Source organism: Aotus nancymaae, unplaced genomic scaffold, assembly GCF_030222135.1.
Source record: "Aotus nancymaae isolate 86718 unplaced genomic scaffold, 86718_ANA_hifiasm-v0.15.2.pri h1tg000004l, whole genome shotgun sequence".
Classification (NCBI taxonomy): Eukaryota; Metazoa; Chordata; class Mammalia; order Primates; family Aotidae; genus Aotus; species Aotus nancymaae.
The window spans coordinates 50,125,488-50,149,984 of NW_026988415.1; the positions used below are offsets into that span (position 1 = coordinate 50,125,488).

At 35.3% G+C, this 24,497-nt stretch overlaps 1 protein-coding gene across 4 annotated transcripts in view; it reads right to left on the reverse strand.

Annotated features, from left to right (window-relative positions):
* DIAPH2 (diaphanous related formin 2) overlaps positions 1–24,497 on the reverse strand; it is a 906,017-nt gene that overhangs the window by 812,357 nt on the left and 69,163 nt on the right. For 3 of the 4 annotated variants that reach the window (XM_064362655.1, XM_064362641.1, XM_064362648.1), the window contains 2 exons: positions 24,372–24,476; positions 18,315–18,335 (listed from right to left, as the gene is read on the reverse strand). In XM_064362655.1, the coding sequence (XP_064218725.1) occupies positions 18,315–18,335; positions 24,372–24,476 (126 nt within the window). The remainder of the gene's footprint in view (positions 1–18,314; positions 18,336–24,371; positions 24,477–24,497) is intronic. The other variant, XM_064362651.1, reaches the window with a different exon arrangement.

The window sequence follows — 24,497 nt, forward strand, 5'->3', positions numbered from 1 at the left end:
TTTGTAAATTTTTAAAATAAATAGAGTTCTAAAACAGAATCGGAAAAAAAAGTAAAACTTACGAAGCATCTCCACAAAAGCCTAAGGCAAACAGTTTTTTTACAACAAAGATAGGTTGAAAAGCATTGCTCTGGCTTATCGAACCCTATGACAACATACATTTCTACATGCAAACACCATAATTTTTTTTTTTTAGAAAACACATTTGTAGGTATTTATAGATTCATGCTTGATAACAGTTAAGGATAAGCCGTCAAGACTTTTAAACAACAGTAGAAGCCTGAAAATGAAGATGGTAAAAGGCATTCTAATTCAAATAGCAATCTGATATAAGATTTGTATCTGATAAGATAGAAAAGTAGATTTTAATGTTTAAGATATTCAGAAAGATTATGCAGCAATGACTATAAGTAAGGCCTAAATATGACAAATGCAGTGAATAAATGTATCACATCAGACATTTCTTTGCTTCAAATTCCACTGCACCTGTCTAATGTTTTCTTTTAGGGGGAAAAGCAGAACTGCTTCTTGATTAGACTTAATGAATTAGTATGGGTATAGTTACCTCATAAAGTAAAAACCAACAGATGTTAATTGTTAGATTTCTTTATTTCATGTGTTATTTTCAGTAAGCAATTGAATGGATTTTATAGAGTATCTATCAATATGCTAGGGCAGTGAAGTGAATTTAAATAAACAATCTGTGAGTCCATGCTGATATTTCTTTTAAAATGTCAAAATGGGGAAAAGAGGTAAGGGGAAGTTCTACTTTACAGAAGAATGCCAGATGATAAATACAGAAGTAACAATGAATTAGGAAAGTCACTATTTTGTAGCAATCCCAGTTATAACTGATTCAGGCAAGAATCTCATCAACAGATATTAAAACCACGTGAAATGTTTCAGGGGCATAGGTTATTTACATGATCTCAAAGTAGTATCTCACATATCACTGATTAATTACAAAGACAAATAGGGAAGATACCTCTCCAACCAAATGATCACATGTAACATCCTCAATAATGGAGCAAACTGATATCCCTGTGCCTCCTGATGTGATGCACTGAGGAAGAACATCACCTGTGTAGCATCCTCCCCCACAATGTTTACCCTGAACCTAATCATGGGGAAACAATGAAACCAATCCACTGAGAAACATTTTGCAAAATAACTGGCTTGGTCTCTTGAAAATGTTAATAAAATGAAAAAATTTTTTTAAGTCTAGGACTTGTTCTACAGAAGATTAGGAAAATATGACAAATAATGTAATGTGGAATCCTTGACTGAATTCTAGAAAAAAAGAAGTTATAAAGGGCATTATTGGGATAGCTGGAGAAATTTGAATATGGACTCTATTTTAGGCAACAACATTATATTAATGATGAACTCCCTGAATTTAATAATTAAACTATGCTTATGTAGGAGAAAGTCCTTGCTCGTAAGAGAGACATTTTTAAGTATTTAGGAGTGAAGTGTTACAAATCGAGAACTAAGACTCAGAAAAGACAAAAAAGAAAAAAAATTTAAAAAGAGAAATGATAAAGCAAATATAATGTTAACAATTTTTAAATATGAGTGAAAGGTCTATGGCTATTCATTGTAATATTCTTACAATGATTCTATAAGCTTAACATTTCTAAAATAAGAAATTAGAGCAAATAAAATGTGGCAGTGAGTTCCCTATATATTCAAACATAAAATAACAAAATGGGTAACTACAGAAGAATTGATCAATTTCTTTAATAAAGGTATTAACTGCCAAAATACCAATCTTGTTTTTACTCATTTTGAATAGTTAATTTGTTATATATAAAAAGCTTAGAAAAATTCTAGGTGATTTTAATCAACTTCCTAAAATGTGATAACTCAGAAATAAAATTAAAATTATGCACTTGTATACTCACAATCTGATGTGACATTTTATAATTGGACTATATTAAAAACAAAAGCATGAAATTGTTTTAGCAGCTATTTCAGCCAGTCATCTGTTTAATACAAGTAAATTTTCCAAATGAAGATCTTGCTTCATTTGCAACAGTAATTCAAGAGAACCACCCCCCTTCCCCCACCGCCAAAATAATGAAAATAGCAGTTTACAAGATTTCTTGAAACTTATTGATATGTTTCTGGTACTACTTATTCACGCTACACCTCTAGATTTTTTCCAAATTTTTCACATCTCAAAAATAAGAAAAATGTATCATTATAGTTACTAATCTGAGAAAATTGAGATTCTGTTGTTTTATACCTTGATAGAAAACTGTGTATAATTTTAATCTGATAAAGGGACAAATCATAAACATTTTTCATTAGGTTTTTAAAGCTATCCAGCAAAACACATAAAAATGGCCTATGACTGTTGACATATTCAAACGTTACTAAAAACAAAATTATGCCACAACTATTCAAGGCATAAAATGCTTCTAGATACTGAATTTCCAGTAACCAGACTATAAGTAAATGAAGTTAGGGTGCCAGGATTTATTAAAATACTATGTTGCTATTAGGAGCTATCATTTACCAAAATTATCTCTATCAGTGGACCTTATCATAAAACCAGAATTCATTTCTGAAAAAGAAGTAAAGCTACTAAAAGTGGTAGAAAGAATTCTAAAAGTTTAATTACACAGCTGACAAACGATTGGATATAAACATACCAAATTACTAACAACAGTTTATGCAAAGTTTATAGGTAATTTTTAATTCCCTCTCCTTAACTGCTTTATCAAATTTTCTAAAATGTATTGAACTATTCTTATAATGAGAATAACAAACTTGAAAAAGATTTGCTCTAAATCACATAGTTGGTTGTCATATCTTTTAAGGAAATAGGGGCTTTTATATTGAAATATTTAGCAAACTTAGAAGGGAAAAAAAGGCAAATTCTTACATATCTCAAAATAATAAAAGCTATTTATGACAAACCCACAGCCAATATCATACTGAATGGGCAAATACTGGAAGCACTCCCTTTGAAATCTGGCACTAGGCAAGAATGCCCTCTCTCACCACTCCTATTCAATATAGTATTGGAAGTTCTAGACAGAGCAACTAGGAAAGAAAAAATAATAATAAAGGGTATTCAATTAGGAAAGGAGGAAGTCAAATTATCTCTATTTGCAGATGACATGACTGTATATTTAGAAGACCCTATCGCCTCAGCCCAAAATCTCCTTAAACTGATAAGCAACTTCAGCAAAGTCTCAGGATACAAAATCAATGTGCAGAAATCACAAGCATTCCTATATACCAATAACAGACTAACAGAGAGCCAAATCATGAGCAAACTCCCATTCACAATTGCTACAAAAAGAATAAAACACCTAAGAATACAACTAACAAAGGATGTAAAGGACCTCTTCAAGGAGAACTACAAACCACTGCTCAAGGAAATAAGAGAGAACACAAACAGATTAAGAAACATTCCATGCTCATGGTTAGGAAGAATCAATATCATGAAAATGGCCATACTGCCCAAAGTAATTTATAGACTCAATGCTATCCCCATCAAGCTACCAAGACCTTCTTCACAGAACTAGAAAAATCCACCTTAAACTTCATATGGAACCAAAAAAGATCCCACATAGCCAAGACAATCCCAAGCAAAAAGAACAAAGCCGGAGGCATCACGCTACCTGACTTCAAACTATACTACAAGGCCACAGTAATCAAAACAGCATGGTACTTGTACAAAACAGAGATATAGACCAATGGAACAGAACAGAGTCCTCGGAGGCAACGCCACACATCTACAACCATCTGATCTTTGGCAAACCTGACAAAAACAAGCAATAGGGAAAGGATTCTGTTTAATAAACGGTGTTGGGAAAACTGGCTAGCCATGTACAGAAAGCAGAAACTGGACCCCTTCCTGACAACTTACACTAAAATTAACTCCAGATGGATTAAAGACTTAAACATAAGACCTAACACCATAAAAACCCTAGAAGAAAACCTAGGCAAAACCATTCAGGGCATAGGCATAGGTAAGGACTTCATGACTAAAACACCGAAAGCGTTGGCAACAAAAGCCTAAATAGACAAATGGGATCTAATTAAACACCAGAGCTACTGTACAGCAAAAGAAACAATCATTAGAGTGAACCAGCAACCAACAGAATGGAAAAAAATTTTTGCAATCTACCCATTTGACAAAGGGCTAATATCCAGAATCTACAAAGAACTAAAACAGATTTACAAGAAAAAAAATGAACAGACCCATCCAAAAGTGGGTTAAGGATACGAACAGACACTTTTCAAAAGAAGACATTTATGTGGCCAACAAACATATGAAAAAATGCTCATCATCACTGGTCATTAGAGAAATGCAAATCAAAACTACATTGAGATACCATCTCACGCCAGTTAGAATGGCGATCATTAAAAAATCTGGAGACAACAGATGCTGGAGAGGATGTGGAGAAATAGGAACACTTTTACACTGTTGGTGGGAGTGTAAATTAGTTCAACCATTGTGGAAAACAGTGTGGCGATTCCTCAAGGACCTAGAAATAGAAATTCCATTTGACCCAGCAATCCCTTTACTGGGCATATATCCAAAGGATTATAAATCATTCTACTATAAGGACACATGCACACGAATGTTCATTGCAGCACAGTTTACAATAGCAAAGACCTGGAACCAGCCCAAATGCCCATCGATGATAGACTGGACAGGAAAAATGTGGCACATATACACCATGGAATATTATGCAGCCATTAAAAACGAGGAGTTCACATCCTTCGTAGGGACATGGATGAACCTGGAAAACATCATTCTCAGCAAACTGACACAAGAACACAAAATCAAACACCACATGTTCTCACTCATAGGCGGGTGTTGAACATGGACACAGAGAGGGGAGCATCACACACTGGGGTCTGTTGTGGGGGGGTGCAAGGGAGGCATAGCAGGTGGATGGGGAGACTGGGGAGGGATAACATGGGAAAAAATGCCAGATGTAGGTGACGCAAGGGAGGGAGGCAATAAACCACATTGCCATGTATGTACCTATACAACAATCCTGCATGATCTGCGCGTGTACCCCAGAACCTAAAGTACAATTAAAAAAAAAAAAGTTAAATTCTTTACTACCGCAAATCTCAAAGTACTACTTTGCCATTTCTGAGTTCATCTTACCTTAGTTTAGAAATGGTTATTAAACCCCTAATTTATTCACTATATATATTTATAATATTTAATTTAATAATATAATATTTATACAGTATATGTATACCTGGAGAAAAGATCTCAAATAAATTAAGAAAAGTGGCCAGGTCAGGCATGGTGGCTCACACCTGTAATTCCAGTACGTTGGGAGGCCGAGGCAGGCGGATCACTTGAGGTCAGGAGGTCGAGACCAGCCTGTCCAACATGGCAAAACCCTGTCTCTACAAAAAATACAAAAATTAGCCTGGTGTGGTGGCGCACACCTGTAATCCCAGCTACTCAGCAGGCTGACACAAGACAGTCACTTGAACCTGGAAGGCAGAGTTTGCAGTGAGCGGGAATCGTGCTACTGCACTCCAGCCTGGGTGACAGAGAGAGATTCTTGTCTCAAAAAAATAAATAAATAAAACAAAAAGAAAAAGAAAAGAAAAGAAGAAAAGGATACCATGGTTATGTAGTTTAAAATGCAAATATTTTCATATTAAATGGAAGATTAGGGATAATATTCAGAGTTGCTTGTGGCTTTTCATAAAAATGGTAACTTTACATGTAGTCTGTAGCCTAGGGGCTATCTTAGAAGACGTCAGCTTTTACAAGGGTTATAACTCTAACTGACTTCTAAACAGACATGGAGTAATGAAGGAACAAATGCAGAGATGTATGTGTCACTATAAGGTGGCAGTAGTTGTGGTTCAACACATTCTTCAAAAATACATATATTAGGAATTACCATGAGAATCATTTCCTTAACTGATTACTTTAATGACTTGAATATGTAGTGTGTTTTACAGTTTACAAAATATTTCATAACTCTATTAGGATGGCAGAGTAAGTACAGATAAAGAGACTTAGGCTCCAGAAAGATTGCATGTGTTTTACCCCAAATCACTTAGCCATTAAGAAAGAGAGCCAGGACCTAAACCCCAGGTCTTCAAAGCCCAAATATTATAATTTTCACTGTTATAATGTATGCTGTAAGCATCCATTTCATGTGGTGGCTTTCCTATGGGTATGATTCACTTTGCACACCAAGCTATAAGTGAAAACAACTGGAGAAAAACTCCAGGTGAACACTCAAGATGTTTCTAGTTAGCATGATGAAGAGCTGTCTTTGGAGTTTCTTAGATAATGAGAAGAGAACAGGGAGAAAAAACTCTCAGTCAATTTTAGTCAAATCTGTACAAGAAAAAATCACAATCACCATCAATAGAAGAAACACCACCAAAACTGGCGAACTACACACACACACACACACACACACACACGCACGCACACATACACACACGCTGAGTAAAGTAAGAATGAGCATTTAGATTTGGTGTATTATCAAGTAGCACTTCCACTTCTGAGGTCCCAAACTGTAAACATTCTAAAAGCAATTAAAAAGAAAAAAAGAAGGCAGTAGTATATGGAAAAGTTAAAGGAAGTGGGAGAAGCAGCAGCTGAGGGGCCACTTAAACCTACGAGTACTCTAAGAGAGATGGCATGGGTGATGATGAACAGTGGTCCTCAGCAGAAACAGAAAACTTACCAAGAGGCAAGGGACCTAAAATGGCAATAGAAGAAATTCAGTTTTATTCTTGGAAAAAAAAAAAAGATTTTAAGATGCTAGACTGCATTTCCAATGGAAGAGGACTTCTGTTTTGAGAAGCATTATAAAATAACTAGCAGCTTTCTGATTTCAGTTTATAAACAGTTCAGTGTCAGAGGAGTTATGAATATGTAGAGATTGGACAAAAGGATGTTTAATTATTTTATTGCTGTTATAGCCTAGCGTATTTAAAAATGTCTATGGTGTATTCAGACATGTACTTGCCCTCCGAGAGTTTATAAGCATTTTAAATACACAGTATTATTTAAACAAAACTAATGTTTAATTGAAATTAATTTTAAAAAGGCAAGAGTGCATAAGAAAGGTGAACACACAGATGGTAAAAAAACTCAAAGAGGCACAATGGTTAATCTATTTCAGACACAAGGAAAATGGCTTAGATAGAATTATAGGCCATTGCTAAAAATGTGATTCTTTCTAATATTTATGTGTCTTTTTCCTCACATTTAAATTGCTGAGTATATGCTTTATCGGCATTGATGTTACCTGTTTGTGAACAACTGCTACGGAAGCCACAAAGACCGTGTCAGCAGATTCATTTTTGACCCATTGAGCAACACCATACACAGAGGTCTTTAATTCTCTGTAATATAGCAGCTTTTCCACGGGCAGGGCTCTCTCTGTGTTGTAGGTATGACTGTAGGCATTCTCCAGTTGGCAGAAAATAAGAATTGCCTATTAGCATACGATGAAAGACTAAATATTAACAGTGTTAGAGAGGATGAATACCTGTAGTATCAATTATTATCCACAACTGCCTGAAATCCACCAAATCTTCCTTAGATATTGGTTAAGAGGCCAAGCTCTGAAGTCAGACTGGATTCAAATCCCAGCTCTCCCACTTACTAAGTAACCCAAACAATGTACCACTTTTCTAAGCCTCACTTTCCTCATCTATAAAACGAGGGTGATAATTCTTATGAGGATTAAATTAGGTTTTACATGAAGCCTGCCTAGCACAGTTCTTGGCACTTAGTGTTCTCTAAAAGTTTGGTATTATTCAGTGTTAAATATAACAAAATAACTGTTATATACTGTATTAGTTTCCTAGGGCTGCCATAATAAAATACCAAAGACTGGGACACAAACAACAGAAATCTGTTTTCTTTCCCCTTCCTTTTTTTTTTTTTTTGAGACAGAGTCTCACTCTGTTGCCCAGGTTGGAGTGCAGTGGCATGATCTCAGCTCACTGCAACCTCTGCCTCTGTTCAAGTGACTCTCATGCCTCAGCCTCCTAAGTAGCTGGAACTACAGGCATGCACCACCACACCCAGCTAATTTTTATATTAGTAGAGATGGCATTTTGCCATGTCTTCCAGGCTGGTCTTGAACTCCTGCCCTCGAGTGATCTGCCCTCAGCCTACCAAAGTGCTGGGATTACAGGCGTGCATCACCACATCCAGCCCCTCTCCCCATTCTTCACCTTAAAAGTCCAAGACCAAATCGTCAGCAAGTTTAGTTTCTTCTATGGCCTCCCTCCTTGGATTGTAGATGGCCATCTTTTCTCTCTGTCTTGAAATGGCCTTTCCTCTGTGCCTGCACACAACCCTGGCATTTCCGTGTGTCCAAATGTCCTCTTACCAGGACACCAGTCAGATTGGATTAAGGCTCACACTAAAGGCCTCTTTTTTTTTTTTTTTTTTTAACTTAACACTTTAAAAGCCCTATCTCAAAAAACAGTCACCCTCTGAGATGTTAGGGCTTCAACATACAAATTTGGGGAGAGCGGGGGGCACAATTCAGCCCGTAGCACATAGGTTTTCTCATTCTAAGCAAAAGCACTCTACACAATGTGAAAATCTGAAATTATTTTGGGGAAGAGCCTCAGTTCTCTAGTAATACTTCTCCACTTTCTAACACAGAGGGAACCTATTTAAGCTCATTTAACTTTGGGAGGAGAGACAAAGATGGATAAATAGATATAGAGAGAGACATATAAACACATAGAATACATATTATATTTTGGATACAGACACCAATCACACTTTGTAGAAGAGCTCTTTGAGTGCATAAGCACTCTGCCAAAAAAGCATCATAATCATCAATAAAAATAAATGATTTACCTGAAATAAACAAAGCAGTTACACTCTCCAAGCACAAGCGTTGGACAAGCAGTTATTTTCTCCTTAGATCACAAGTTCATTAAAGAAAAGAACTATGACAGGTTACTAAAAATTTACAAACAGATCAGCATAAAAAGTGAACCCAAAAGCTTTCAGTATCTTTGATGCTGTTAAAGTTCATTTTTTTCTATACTGTTTTAATAGGTAATTGTGGCTGCAACTATAAGAGTGCATGCAATTAATGTAGTAATCATGGTATCCAAATTACGGTCACCACAGTAAAAAAAAAAATTACTCTAAATGTCACTGGTCACATCACCATTCTTTAGCGATGCAGACCCACAAAGCATTTCACACAAGCATATAAACTAGATACTAATACAAGTTATGAATATCATGTGTCATTTTTAAATGTTATGAATATCAGTGGACCATTGACAAGAAATACCTTGGTCAGTATATACTACTCAAAAGACTGTCCATATAGCTATTAGCCAGAAAAAAAAAGACTCCATGGGACAAGGCCAGACTCTAGCCTCCAAGAATTTGGGGATGGAAGCAATGTCTTCTGAAAAACTGATGCACAAACCTACAGAAATACATATAACACATAGCTTAAATGAGGAAATACATGAAGGGCTTTAAACACTATAAAACACTTCATAAATCTAAGGTGGCATTTTTAAGATTATCCTGTTCTAGTTATTCAAAGGAACTAATGTTGGTTCAACCAAATAGTCCTTTCCAAACACATAAGCAGACAAAAGTAACTTGATTAAGTAAAATGGAAAACGGAATCAAATATATGAGGAAAAGGCCAAAATTTTATATACAGTAGCTAAGCTAACTTTTTTTTTTTTGAGACAGGGTCTCAACTCTGTTACCCAGGCTTAAGGGCAGTGGCACCATCTCGGCTCACTGCAGCCTTGACCTCCCAGGCTCAACAGATCCTCCCACCTCAGCCTCCCTAGGAGATTGGACTACAGAGTGTGCCACCACATCCAGCTAATTGTTTCATTTTTTGTAGAGACAGGGTCTTGCCATGTTGCCCAGGCTGATCTTGAACTCCTGGGCTCAAGCGATCCTCCCCTCTTGCCCTCCTAAAGTGCTGGGATTACAGGCATTAGCCAACTGCATCTAGCCTAAGGTAACTTTTAAACATTGATCATAATCTGCTTGTTTCCTCTTTTTCCCCTGCTAACAAGACTATCTGGATGGTGAAAGAATTGCCTCATAAATAGCAAATTTTATACAGAGCTTTCAAAGGATACATACCGTAGAGACTACTTCACAACAAAAAACACAAAAAAAGACATCACATAATTACCTCATTCTATATAGATGATCAAAATTTTGCCAGAGTTAGAAAGTAAAATAAACCAATCCAGTATGAAAAATAATAGCTATACTAGTCTTAAATGTTTTATACCAAGCATCAGATTTTAAATCAATTATTTTACCTGATTATATACACAGAGAAAAATCCTCAATAGAAATAAGCAACATGGTCACAATAAAAATGCACAGCTAATGAACTTGTGATGCAAAATCATACGAAATATACATCTTTTCATTTCTAATATCAGGATATATTATAAAACATAATGACCCACATTCATAATTATTAATATAATCGATTTTCAAAATATGTCTAAACAATACTAATATTCATGATGTCTTTTAGACATTTCCAAATGCCCAAGGTAAGATGACTTGTTAATATTTCATAATCTATACTTAAACATTCATTAAACAATGAATTTAATCTGGCATGATGAAATAATGTAATTTATGACAATGCACCGGAAGGGAAGGAATTGATAAGCTAGTGTTCCAAAAATAAATGGAAATTTAAATAACAAAATCTTTCAAAACATATACAGATACCAAACAGGTATAATATACAAGTTAGCTTGCAGTGTTAAAACATTAGGAAATGGGAAAGTAGCTACTCATTGCACATAATGAATGTGAAATTAGAAAAGACTGAAATTGGTACTTTAACAGTGTTTGTGCTATTTTTAAAAGATCACTTATAATATACCATCATTAAACAGTCTCAGGTCTTATTTCCATCTGATTACTAAATGAGTTTTTCTACTTTATATATACTAGTTTAAAATAATGGCATTATTTTTATTCTGATTGAATTTAGATTTTTAACAAAATTATCACCATCATAAAACTAAATATTTTACAGTAGCTACTATCCTACAATTTCTAAGCCCATTTTAAAAAATCAAATTGGAGTGCAAGAATGCAATGTTTTAGCATCGTGAAGCAGCTACTTCAACCTCCAATAATCAATGTTTTGTCTCCCCCTTCTGGACTATACAATTATAAAAAGGAGAAAAAAGGAAAAATAAGATTTAATCTTTTTTCACGGAACATAGTCAAATAATTAGCCTGACACAAGTGTAATACTACATGAGGTAATCATTAAGATACTATTCTATAAATAAAGTAATAAAACTTCAATTTATTAATGTAGTAACAGCTTAACAGCCCACAAAGCATGCTGCCACATTTGGTGGTATTTTAGGTATATCACTATTAGTAGGTAGCTTATAGTAAGTAATACATCGATAACATTTTAAATTTATTCCTTTAAGCCTGATCATATGTTTACACTTTTTTTTTTTTTTTTTTTTTTGAGACAGAGTCTTGCTCTGTCACCCAGGCTGGAGTGGAATGGCGCAATCTCGGCTCACTGTAACCTCTGCCTCCCAGGTTCAAGCAACTCTCCTGCCTCAGCCTCCCAAGTAGCTGGGATTACAGGTGCCTGCCACCATGCCCAGCTAATTTTTGTATTTTAGTAGAGATAGGGTTTCACTATGTTGGCCAGGCTGGTCTTGAACTCCTGACCTCAAGTGATCCACCCACCTCGGCCTCTCAAAGTGCTGGGGTTACAGGCGTGAGCCACTGTACCCAGCCACATTTATACTTTTAACAGGAACTTACTCTCAGTATTACCTTCTTCATCAGCCTGGGTGAGGGAGCAGTGGGGGGTGGGTGTTCATTTGGCTCTATTTTGAAAAAACTCTTGCAACAGTCATTCAATTAGTGCTCATGATTCCCATGTGCCATTAGGGCAAAGAAGCATGCATTTGTTTCTGACCTTCACTATGATGGGCTTGTTTTGTTTTTTTTGACTGAGATTATTTAGAAACATTGCAAAAGGTACAATGTGATCTCTTATGTCAGATGGTTTATCTGGTAAATGATACTACAGGCCACCAAAATGATTCACTCTTCTCTATCTTGGTCCACTAAATCACCTACAAGTATACTTGGCCTTCAATACCTAGTAAAGATATTCAGTCGTCAGTTTTTAGGCAGGTAAATGTTATTAGAATGATCAGCAACATAGTCTCAGCAGCAAATATACAGAGAGTACATTTAAAATAGTAAAGCAGTAGTTTGAAACAGAGAACCAAATTATAAAATTACACTGCTAATGCTGTAAGAGCTAAATAAATGTTCTTGCATGGTGATAACTTTACTCATGTTATTGTGATTCTAGTAATTTCTCCCTGATTAACATATCTAACTGAACTCAATCTTCTTTTACTCCAAACTTGGTCTTGTTCCTGACTACTCTATGAATGCTCAAGTCATTTTGGTCACCCATGCTTGAAATTTCTGTCATTACTGATTCACACATCTCTTCTGGCCTTTTAAAATCATTTGCTGAGGCTGGGATATTTTACTTCCACAGTCTCTGTCTCTCATCTATACCCTCCATTTAGTTCCTACTACCACACTCCAGTTCAGGGTCTTATTACTTAAACTACAGCAACAATCCCCAGCTTGACCTCCATGCCCTTATATTTAACCTCTCCAATTCCCACTGCTACATTAATCTTCTCCAAATACACCTTGGATTTTGTCATGCCATGGCTCAAACCCTTCCTGGGCTCCTGGCTGGCTATCAAAGTAAAAATTCCTCAACATCTCTCTCCTAAAATGACATGAACCTACCTTTACAAATTAACAACCCACTAACGATGCTTATATGTTTTCAGTCATCCTAACTAACTCTTGGGACTGGTTATTAAACACTCCCACACTTTCCCTTGTTTACTCCACTCCATGCACAGTGGCCTCTGCTATACCTTCAGATACTCCAAGCATACTCCTGCCTCAAGGCCTTCACACTTGCTGTTCTCTCTTCCCTAGATATTTGCATGGCCGTTCTCATTTTAATCCAGGTCTCCATTCAAATGTCATTTTGCCCAAAGAGCTTGCCTATGTAAAATACCACATCCCTGATCACTCTCTGCTTTCTCATCTTGCTTTTGTTTTTTGTTTCTTAATAGGGCTTACCTGTCATTATATTTGATATGTGTCATATTGTCTGTTTCTGCATCTTGAATATAAGTTCCATGAAGACATTATCTGTATGGTTCATCATTCTAGCACCTAGAATAATGCCTGGCACTAATAAGCACCCAGTAACTTTGTGTTCAAGAAAGGAATGAAACTGTGTCTACGGAGGTTTACAGGGTCACAGGGAATCAATGGGTGATGCATCAGGATTCAAACTCAGTCACTTCTGACGCCGAGACAAATGCTTTCCCAAAAAGCTGTTGCTGCTGCCAACTTATTAAATTACCTCTTATTTAACATTATAAGGTCTGGTCATTACAACGCTTGCTATTTTCCAAGTATCATATGTAATCATATCAATTCTTACTTTTTTTCACAGAAGAATGCTTATTTTTCTACCTGTGGATAAATTATTCCTGGCTTGCAATGAAATCAAATCCATCATTGTAGCTGTTTTCTAAATCTGTTTCATGCGTTGTGCTACTAAATAATAAAAACAATTTATTTTGCTTCACAAAATTCTGTAACACTTATTTACAACTAGAAGTCATTGAAAAAAGTCATTCGGTTCTTTATCTCTACCCTACTCCAAATTCTCTTTGCTATTTCTAGAGACCTACAGAAAGATACTTTATCATTTCCCATCACACACAGTATCTATACCAAATCCTCAACTATTTTATTAAATCTTTAAAATAATCTTGTCAACATTAACTTGAGATCATAAATGATTTTACTTTTTTCCTCAAAGCCCAGCAATAATCCACACCACATAACAAACAGCTTCCAATAAACAGGCAAACCATTCTACTTCCAGCATCCAGCCGAATCCTTCCCACCATTCTTGACCCAGAATAAATCCTATTTTTCCCTTTAAATCTTCAAATAGCAAACATCTTGAACATTTAACAACAACAACAAAAGTCAGCTCACAGTCTTATCTCATTTTACCACGTCTTTCATATCAAGCATTTTGTAGAATTCAAGACATTTAACAAAAATGTAATTCAGACCTACTATTTGCAAGATTCTTTACACGTTAAATATATTAAACGTAAACAATATACTTCAAAAATATGTTAAATATATTAAACATAAATAATATACTTCAAAAATATCACAAATTTTGTATTATTTTCTTCATTTTATCAATGAAAAGACTGAGATTCAGAGAAGTAAATTATTCAAGGTCACACAGCTAGTATGTAGCAGAGACAGAATCTGAAACCAGGTCCATGATCACTACTAAAATTTGCATTCCTTCATAGAGTCTGTATTGTGGACATACAAAGACTCATAGTATGTGAGAGACTATTATTTGAGGATATAAATTACTACAGGCATAAAGTAAAATAGGAGTATTCTAAAAGCCTTTAAGGAATATATAATGAAATAGAAATTATAACTTAAGAGTGACTCCATAAGAATTAAAAATAAAGTGCTATGAAAGTTCAGATAAATTACTGTAGGTGGAAATGGGAGGGTGGATCAAGATAGGCTTCATGGAAGAGCTGTGGAGGATGGCTAGAATGTTGACAAAGGAAAGAAAACATTCTATACAAAAAGATCCCTTGAGCAAAGTCAGAAGCAATACTGCCTGAGGCTAAGGGTGTGGTTTTGTTCAGGTAACAGGCAGTTTCCTAGCTTGACTTTTAAAATACAATTATATAGAATAGTGAAAAGTAAAGACTGATGGTAGCTCAAGATCTGGAGAGCCTCAAATGCCTTCATTTCTGCTTCTAATCAACAATGGATAGACAAAGGCAAAACAGGTGTATGCCGACCTCCTAGTTCATTACATATTCCATCTTTCAGATTACAATCTGGCTTTCATATCACTCATTTCTGGACCAATGTATGTACTCTCTAGGCAACTGCAATACTTGAAGTGGTTATTCTAGAATTTCTTTTTGAAACACCTCTATAAAATTCCTATCTGCCCTTTTTATCAATGAATAAACACCTCTCCATCTGTTGAAGATTAATGAGACTGTGAACATAAGCCCTTTTGTACCTGATTTTCATCAGTGATCTTATATATTGTTTTCTTATTCCCGGAAGTTGCAGAAAAAAATTTCTTCTTTAAGGCATCCGTCCCACCTAAACTCTAGAACAAACCCTTAATCATTTCCTCTAGAAGCTAATTCCTATAGTTTCTTCCCTTTATAGCAAGATTTGCATAATCAAAGGTCCCAGATAAGAGAGAGAGTATGAAATAGTTTATATTATGGATCAAAACATGTAACTCATTATGCTGTTTTTCAAAACACTCTGGGAACTACATATATATATATGGGAAGGAAGGAGTTACCCAGGACAGCTTCTCCTAAGACTGACATGAAGCTTAATCTTGATGGATATTTAGGAGCTTGCTGGACACACTAAAGAAAAAAACAGCATTCCAGCTCAAAAAAATAGAACATGCTCGATTTAAAGGTATTAAAGAAGATATGAAGGAATTGCCAAGTGTTCCTGTACAGATAGAAGATAGGCACCAGTAAAAATGAAGCAGGAGATGAAATTAGAGAAGTAGGCAGGGATGAGATCACAAAGGACAACAGGGAGCCATTTGAAGGTTTTGAGGAGGGAAATACAGTTGTCTCTCTTTATCCAAGGAGGTATGCTGCAAGACACGCAATGGATGCCTAAAACTGTGGATAGTTCTGAAACTCTATATATAGTATGTTTTTTCCTATGCATACAAACCTATAATAACACTTAATTTATGAATTAGGCACAGTAAGAAATTAACAATCACTAATAACATAGAATAATGATAACAATATACTATAATAGAATTATTTGGGCCGGACGTGGTGCTTCATGCCTGTAATCCCAGCACTTGAAGAAGCCAAGGCAGGTAGATTGCTTGAATTCAGGAATTAGAGACCACCCTGAGCAACATGGCAAAACCCCATCTCTACAAAAAAATATAAAAACTAGCTGGGCACGGTGGCGTATGCCTGTAGTCCCAGCTATTCTAGAGGCTAAGGTGGGAGGATCACTTGAGCCCAGGAGATCAAGGCTGCAGTGAGCCAAGATTGTGCCACTGTACTCCAGCCTAAGCAACAGAGTGAGACCCTGTCTCAAAAACAAAAATTATGTGAATATGGTCTCTCTCAAAATGTCTTAGTGTGCTGCACCTCAGGTAACTGAAACAGAAAATGAAACCGCAGATAACAGGGTACTGCTGGAGCAAGATCTTTGGTAGCAATGTAGAATATGCAAGGGTGAGTGAGAGACTGAAGACAAGGAGACTACTAGGTAGGCTACAGCAATCACAAGGGTGTTAAATGATGACAGTCTGAACTAAGGAAGTAACAGTGTAGGTAATTAGGGGAGAGAATTGGTACGAAAACTAGAAATACAGGCTGGTTTCAGCCCCTATTAAAATAAGCTAAAAATCTCTTTATCTCCCCAAACTCCCTTATTTAACCCCACCTAGCCCCCAATTTAATACAAATCGTCACTGACTCACTCAAAAATCTCCTAGGTAGCTTCCCAAATAAGTCTATCAGAATCTAGTACCTCTTAAAGTGTGAAGTATACTACTCAGACTACCTTAACAGAATCTCTGGAGGTGCTAGATAAAAATGCAAATTTCTTGGCCATATCCCAGACCACCTGAATCACAATCTTCTTGGAGCAGGACAAAATTTGCATTTTTATGTACTTTTTAGTTTAAGAAACATTAGCCTAATCCAGCCTATCTACCTATCGAATTTATTTTCCTTAAACACTGCTTCCATCATGTTACCTCCTCAATCAAACTAATTTATAATTTTCTGCCTGGACTTCAAGACACTCTTTCAACTTGATTTTTTACTCTTTCCAATATACATTCTTTGTTTCAACAAAGTCAGCCTCATCTCTCACTTCCCTCTTCTCTGCCTCCACACACGTAGTTTGGTTCTCTCTCTAGGCCTTTGCATTTAATATTACTTCCAGAACCTGAGAGCTTCTCCAAAGTCTCTCCTCTCTAGCCAAACCCCAGCCATTGTAACTAACTCTGAAAGTCCAGTTTAAGTGCAGAAATTTACACAGATTTTTCTCTAATTACTCCAACCTTACTTCTCTCTCCTGTTTATGAATTCCTATTAACATTTATAGCCAGCATACACAATTTAAGGTTTGATTATTTCAACATATATCAACTAGGTAGTATCTCATTCTTACTTTCCAGTCATCAGTGCACCTAGAGTAATTTTTGGCAGATAATAAACATTAAATAAATATTTGTTGATTTTTGAAATTATATTGAAAGGATGATGGCTTTTCCCCCTAGATGTCAGGTGAATTTTTAAAAATGAGCAAAATAAAGAAAAAAGGAAATCCATTTTTAAAAGCAAAACAAACACATTCACTATTCTAGATATCTCAGTACTCAATGATGTTAAAGATAATGTTTCCTACCACCTTGTTCTCTAGAGAGTGCTTGGTCATGAAGATAAGGTAATTACAAATAGCTCTCAATCACAATACAGGCCACTCTGGGCATGTTATGTAATAGTGTATCATGTAATTATAGCACTGAAATACAGTGCCGTGAACATAAAACCTTTAAATGACAGCCACGGAAAGAACCTAAAAAGATAATTTAAGCTAATCATTTCAATTTATCCATTTAATAAGTGAACCCCAGAGAAATTACGACTTGCCCAAAGTAGCAAAGCTGATTAGTAGCATCCAACAAAGACAAGCACCCAGGCCTCCTGACTTCATGGAAAGGGTTGTTGTCATTACTTTATGTGCTCAGTAATACTGAAATCAAAGTGACGTATCTTAATAAGAAATCCTGTTAGCATAAACCAACATTTTAGGATTCTCCTCCTGATAAATTGAGGTAAAATGTACAATTTCATCAGAATCATAAAGACTAACAGGCATAATTCCAAAACAAAAATGTGAAAACTTCTAAGATAAAATATACAAGCATATTCTAGTTCTAAAACATCTCCCAAAACCACAGCAAAAATACTTGCCCAGGCTAAATTCTAATCACCTGATCATAATATTCATCTCACTGCTTTGGTAAACTATATACCAAAAGAACCAAACATATAAAACACTATAAGCAAATATCACAATTAACAAAACCACAAATTTATATCTAAGTGTAAAACACATCTTTTGTACTCACCGTAACTTTACTTCCAACTATCTGCATGCAGTGGTCAACGAAGAATGGTTATGGTGTAAAAAAAAACAAACAGCAACAATATTAGTAGTCAGAAGCTTTTCACAGGGGTTAAGTGTTTAGTAAATTAGTAAATAGCTAACCCTATTTATGTTTTTGATACTTTAGCTCTACAGACTAAAATAGATATATCAATATTAATTTCTACTATGTTTCAAAAATGTGTAAAGTCTACAGAATAAGAATTCTTAAATAAGTGATAATTACTATTCGAGGATTTTTAAAAATGTACTGTAATAGGCGTCTCATATAGTACAATCTAAATATCAAGTTATGCAAGGTTCAGTGCAATCAGGCATCAGATTTTTTACCAGCTCATAGCCCCTGAAAAAACTATCAATAGAAAATTGTTTGTTCTTTTTTTCCCCAATATTGCCTTTTCTTTTCTTTCTTTCTTATGGCAGTACACTATCAAGGTTGAAATAGTACACCTTCTTATGGCAGGTATACAATTAAGGTATTTTAGAATATAAATTTTACATTTAAAGTCATGCATTAAGTTCAGAAGTAAACTTTAGGTTGAAAAATATTTTTTATTGTTATGAATTTAAGGTGTATAATACTGTTTTATATCAAACTTGAAAATTATAAAAAAGATAGACTGCTTATTATTCTAGTTTTCTAGGTAATCTTAGCATTTCTATTATAAGATCAGTTTTCTACATAATGTGAAGACAAAGAATCACTTTACATCTAAACATGCACATGTTCAGGAGGAGGAAATAGTTCAAAAACTGCAGCTTCAATACAGCTTTCCTAATGGATAAGTGATAAAAGAATTTCTGAGAGGCAGAATTGTGTTTAAGAAAGCAAGAAGTAAACTCATAGTCCTAAACATAATTTTATGCAAAAATACGAATATAAATCAAATCACTGTTATCAGATTCCCACACTTGAATATCAAGCAGGGTCCAAAAAACAGTTAAGCCACAATACAAAACCATTAATCCAATAGCAGTTATCAAAATGTGTTCTATTTTTCAGCTAGTACTTTAAAAATAAAAACCACATTTAATTGAAACACCGGTAAAAATCCTATGTTGAATAGGATATCATAAAATACAAAAAGATAATGACAGTTTCCAAGTAAATTATTTCAGAAGAATCCATGAATCTCAGAATAGAGAAGGAGCTTTCTTAAATATTCATTCAGCAGACTATTTCCAAGCAGTGATTATTTAGTTGAATAAAAGCCTCTTTGGTGCCATTAACAGTCTTCTGAATTAAAAGATATGCTATTGACCTAAATTATTTCCTCCTACCAAAAAGACAGAGGTCGTATTTGTCCCTTGTTTATTTAGCACAGACATGAGACTTAAAAAAGAATGTGAGCCTGCGTTAACAATTAAAGCAAGTCTATATACTCAGTGAAACAACCAGAATATGGTCCATTTAATGATTGATTTTCATGGCAAAATAACTGCATTTAGCTAAAGCACAAACAGCAATAGATAAGAGTTAGTACCTAAGAGAAGCTAAGAGAAAATATTTTGGCCATGTCTGGGTTCAACTGTTTGATGATATCCAGACTATACCCGGAAAAGACCTGAGAGAGCTCATCTGATAATTACAAAAGCAAAATCGTAATACATTTATACACATATAGATACACTGCAAGTTATAACTACTCATGATACTGTTCAGTGTAACAAATCTGCAGATGTAGCTGGCATCACTATTTTAAATTATTTCCTACTGAGATTTAAAAATAAACAAAAAAAACCAATGCTGCCTCTCAATGGTTTACGTCTTAAAAAATATAATTTTATATATTTTAAAATTTCAAAGAATATGATTTAAATTCTAAATAAACTAGTCCCTTAATATTCTAGGAACGACATTGGCATTTGACAAACTAATGTTGGGGCTCAGTGAATAACTTTTCCTCATAAATGTCTATATATGCTGTTAAGTGCCCATGGGATCCCCTCTGAATTACCAAACATATTGTGTCCTCAAACTAGCAACATATTGTTTCAGGATTATGGTAGGACAACTTTTACAGTATTAATAAAGTTTGGTTTTCCATTTTCTGAAAACATATGCTGATGTTTTGAAAACATAGACTCTTCCAGGTTATTTGTGTGTAGAGTAATGGCCCCACAGGGTCGTGGGGTGTCCCTTATGCTATGCTGAGGCACAGGATCCAAGAAATAAAGAGACAGGACACAGAAGTACAAGGAAAACGCAGCTAGGCTTGCGGCGGGCCATGCCACCTATAAGCGGAGACAGGCGAGGCCCCAAATGTCCAGAAGCATCTGTATTTATTGGGTATAGGTTAGGGACAGGGTAGTGAGTGAAGTCATCTTTAAGGATAATGATAGGGTTGTGAGCAATAAAACAAAGGGTCCACCCCCATTAGGTCACCTAGGCTAGGAGGTGGACAGTGCGCAGTAAGGAGTCCACCCCCATTAGGTCATGGAGGTGGGCCGTGTGCAGTAAGGGGTCCACCCCTATTACGTCACCAAGGCATGGAGGTGGGCCGTGCCCAGTGAAGAGGGTGCAGTGTGCAATATCTCTTATCTATGGGCACACTACTTCTAAGAATATAGGAGGATGCTTAAGTCATACAGCAGTGACAGAGGTGTCAGGGTCTACCGCCACCTGCTGGCAGATTCCAATGATTTCTATAGGAGGATCCTTTTGAGCTAGCACAGTTACAGTAGCTGATAAAGTTCACAGTCACCAAGGTGGGATTATCCAGAGGTGTTTTGAGCCCTCGGATGCTCGAGGGATTGCCAGTCTTATGGCAACATTCCACAAGAACTGGAGCAAGGTCCTACAACTCCTTTATCAGGAGGAGTGGCTCTTGCTCCAAGCCTGCCATACAGCGGGTATCTTTACGATACTGAAACGCTGCTGCCTGGGCCATGGATTCTCATCCTGGTATAACTGTTTCTCCCTTAAATCATGCTCTGCACCGTGTCTGCTCCAGACATTCCTCCGACTATAAGCTGCTTATTCTTTAATTCATGCTCTGTACCATGTCTACTCAATTTTGAACTAAGATATAGTTTTATACACACACACACACACACACACACACACACACACACATACATGGAAATAACTGAGTGGTAAGATATTCTTTAGGCACTCATTTTATGAACTAATATATGATTATATATAGAGAGGATTATATAAAGGGAAATAACTGAGTAGTAACACTATAAACTGAGATATTCTTCAGGCACTAATTGCCAGGATTCTGCTTAGCTCTCCTTCCTCGGTGCCTATATGGGGGGTTACCCACATTTGTAGTCAAATTATCTACACGTACCTATTACCCTAGGTCAGGTCCGTAACTATGCTTCCTACAATGAAAAATGGAGGATAAAATGCAAGAAAGGAGGTTCTTCTCCACCCCTCTATCTGAAGTTCATTCATCATTGACAGAGTGACTCAAACTACTTTTTCCTTTAATATTCACACAATTTAACATTCTGTACTATGGAACTTTAAGAAAAAAACACTAAGCAATAGTTTTTATTATTATCCTATGGTTTCCTTTATATTCTCTTTTTCCATGCTAATTTTAGCAAAGTTAATTACACAACAAAAGATTCTTGTTTGCTTTAGAAACAAGTTTTGACCACATATTGATGTATAGCTTCATTTTACTTTTATGTCCTTACTCAGGAACCCAGGAGCATGACAGACATTTCTATCTAAAATTTGGTTTTAGATCCCATACAAAATGACTAATGCAGGTGTTAAATGGGGAAAATGTATGATTTATGTTTAAACTTAACTACAGTTCTCACATGTTTTACCATGACTATAAAACATGTTTCCACCAGGGACTCTAGCTCTTAATTTTCTTACCTCAAGATGAAAGTTGTGACTACCTAGAAAGCATTTTCATAAAGTAGTGGTTACTATCATATCTACTCTAAATGCACATTTTAGCATTGTGATAATGAAAAGGTCAAAAGATTAGATGATTGTTTGTCACTGAAGGTCAACCCTCTCACCTTCAAAAGGAAATTACATAAATAATTTTTGTGGTTTTAATGATAGAAAACACAGTACTAATTAATGTCTTTCCAAGGTGAGAAAGCTTCAAAACATGCTTGTCAACAGGCTTTCTTCCTTCATAATATCTGGCCCATGAAAAATATTAGCAAAAAATGTATAATCATGGAAATCTTATCAAAGTGCTGTACATAATTCAGGTGCTCATACGTACACTGAATGAAACAAATAAGGGCCATTAAGTAGTTCTGATTTTGAGGCTAATGCCTTAAACATAGAATTTTCATGTCTTTTTAGAAACATTGAATTTCCATCTTTTGAATACTGCAATTCAAGTGAGCTAATCTAATATTTATCCAGTTTTTTGCATTTTAATCTGAGAAATAAGTATATAACTTGAAGTGTGCATTTCTTTGGTCACTTGAAGAGGAAACGATATGAGAATAAACGAAAACTAGTTCTGCACAGAAATCAAGTAATAATCAAAAGGTCAAGGAATAAGAGTTTCATATAATCACTTACACAAACAACAACAAATGAGCCAGAGACACTAACAAAATCTTATCATTAAAACCACCACATGATTATTCATATATTATTATCTGTACTTTGCACTCAGATTCAGTCATACAGATTTACTAGTGTATTAGCCTTTAGGTATTTGAAAAAATAACATTGAATGTACAGCCTGCATTTCCTAAAGCATTTTACTGTGAACAATAACTTGAGTGCAAAAATGAGAAGAGATTCATCAGAATTTCAAAGTAAAACCCTATGCATCACCTAATTCTATTGAAAAAGACGCTCATGGCAAATTTCACTTATCACTTGAAACATATTTCTGCCCTTGGATACCAGAAGCAAATTAAAAAACATGTTGTTGCTCTGCTATGGCAGAGCTGCAATGTGTTATGTTTAAATAGTTCAGCATTCAGATTTAGCTTGCTTAAAGTACAATACAGAATCAATACAGTCATAGAATTCACAGCAAAATGCATTAGTAATTGCCACTGGAATTACTGTACTGAAATAGCATTAATAGGATAGCCAAATAACTTTAGAATACATTTTCCAATGAAAACTTGTTTTCTGCAATGGTCAATTTATGAAATTTAAAATGCATGGTCTAAATGTGTATGTGTGTGTACATGCATATGTACACACACAAAATCACTGTATGTGTGTATATATATATATGAATACACACATATACACACATACAGTGATTTTATCAACTCTAAATATTAAAAGCTTTTTCTTTACAGAAATGTAAAAGATGCACTTTGCTATTTCAAAAATGCAATTTTTTCTTACCAAAAACACAAAATCAAAGCTTAAGACTATATTTGGAAGTGCATTAGGAAGTGAACAGAGCAAAATACTCCATTAAAATACAAAGTTTCCTGTTAATAACACGTCCTTTCGATGAACTTTACTTTCAAGTCTTGGGACTCACAATCAAATTTGATTAAAGCTCCTATTAAGTGACATCCTTTACTTTAAATGAAGCTATACAACAGCAATTATGAGGCAGCTTACATAGTTTGCATCACATGAAATTATGAAAAAAGCTAACTGAATTTAAAAATACTGCTAAAACTTTCATGCAAGCAGACACCAGACATGTAGCTTTAATGAAAACTTAACTCAAGCTGTGACTATGCTAAGTTGTGCCTTCTTCAAAATCTGAAATTTTCATCTAACAAACCACATTTTGAGCAGAATACCTGCAACATGCAGTCAATTTTTAGTACGTACACAAAGGCTCAGGACTGGATTGGATTACCTCAGAGCTTTGTATCCTTTGTCCTGTTTGTAATAATGGAAGTGTCTCATTTCTAATGATGAATAGTTTTAAAATATATATTTAATACTAAGTGGGTAATATATATAAAAATTGTTTTCTGAATAGTCTATACGAGTACAATGAGGTAATTTGAAGATCTGAGGTTTGTTCATTTTTAAGCAGAATAACACTAAGCTCATCGCTCATTCTGTTGGTGCCAGGATAATCTCCCTACTTACAGATTTGGCAGTGGCAGAAATATACTGGACAACCATCTCACGCTTGGTGGTAAAATCTTTGTTTCGTAAAGGCGCTTTTTTTTCTTCGTTAAGGTTCATGTCCTCCTGTAAGAAATAACATTTACT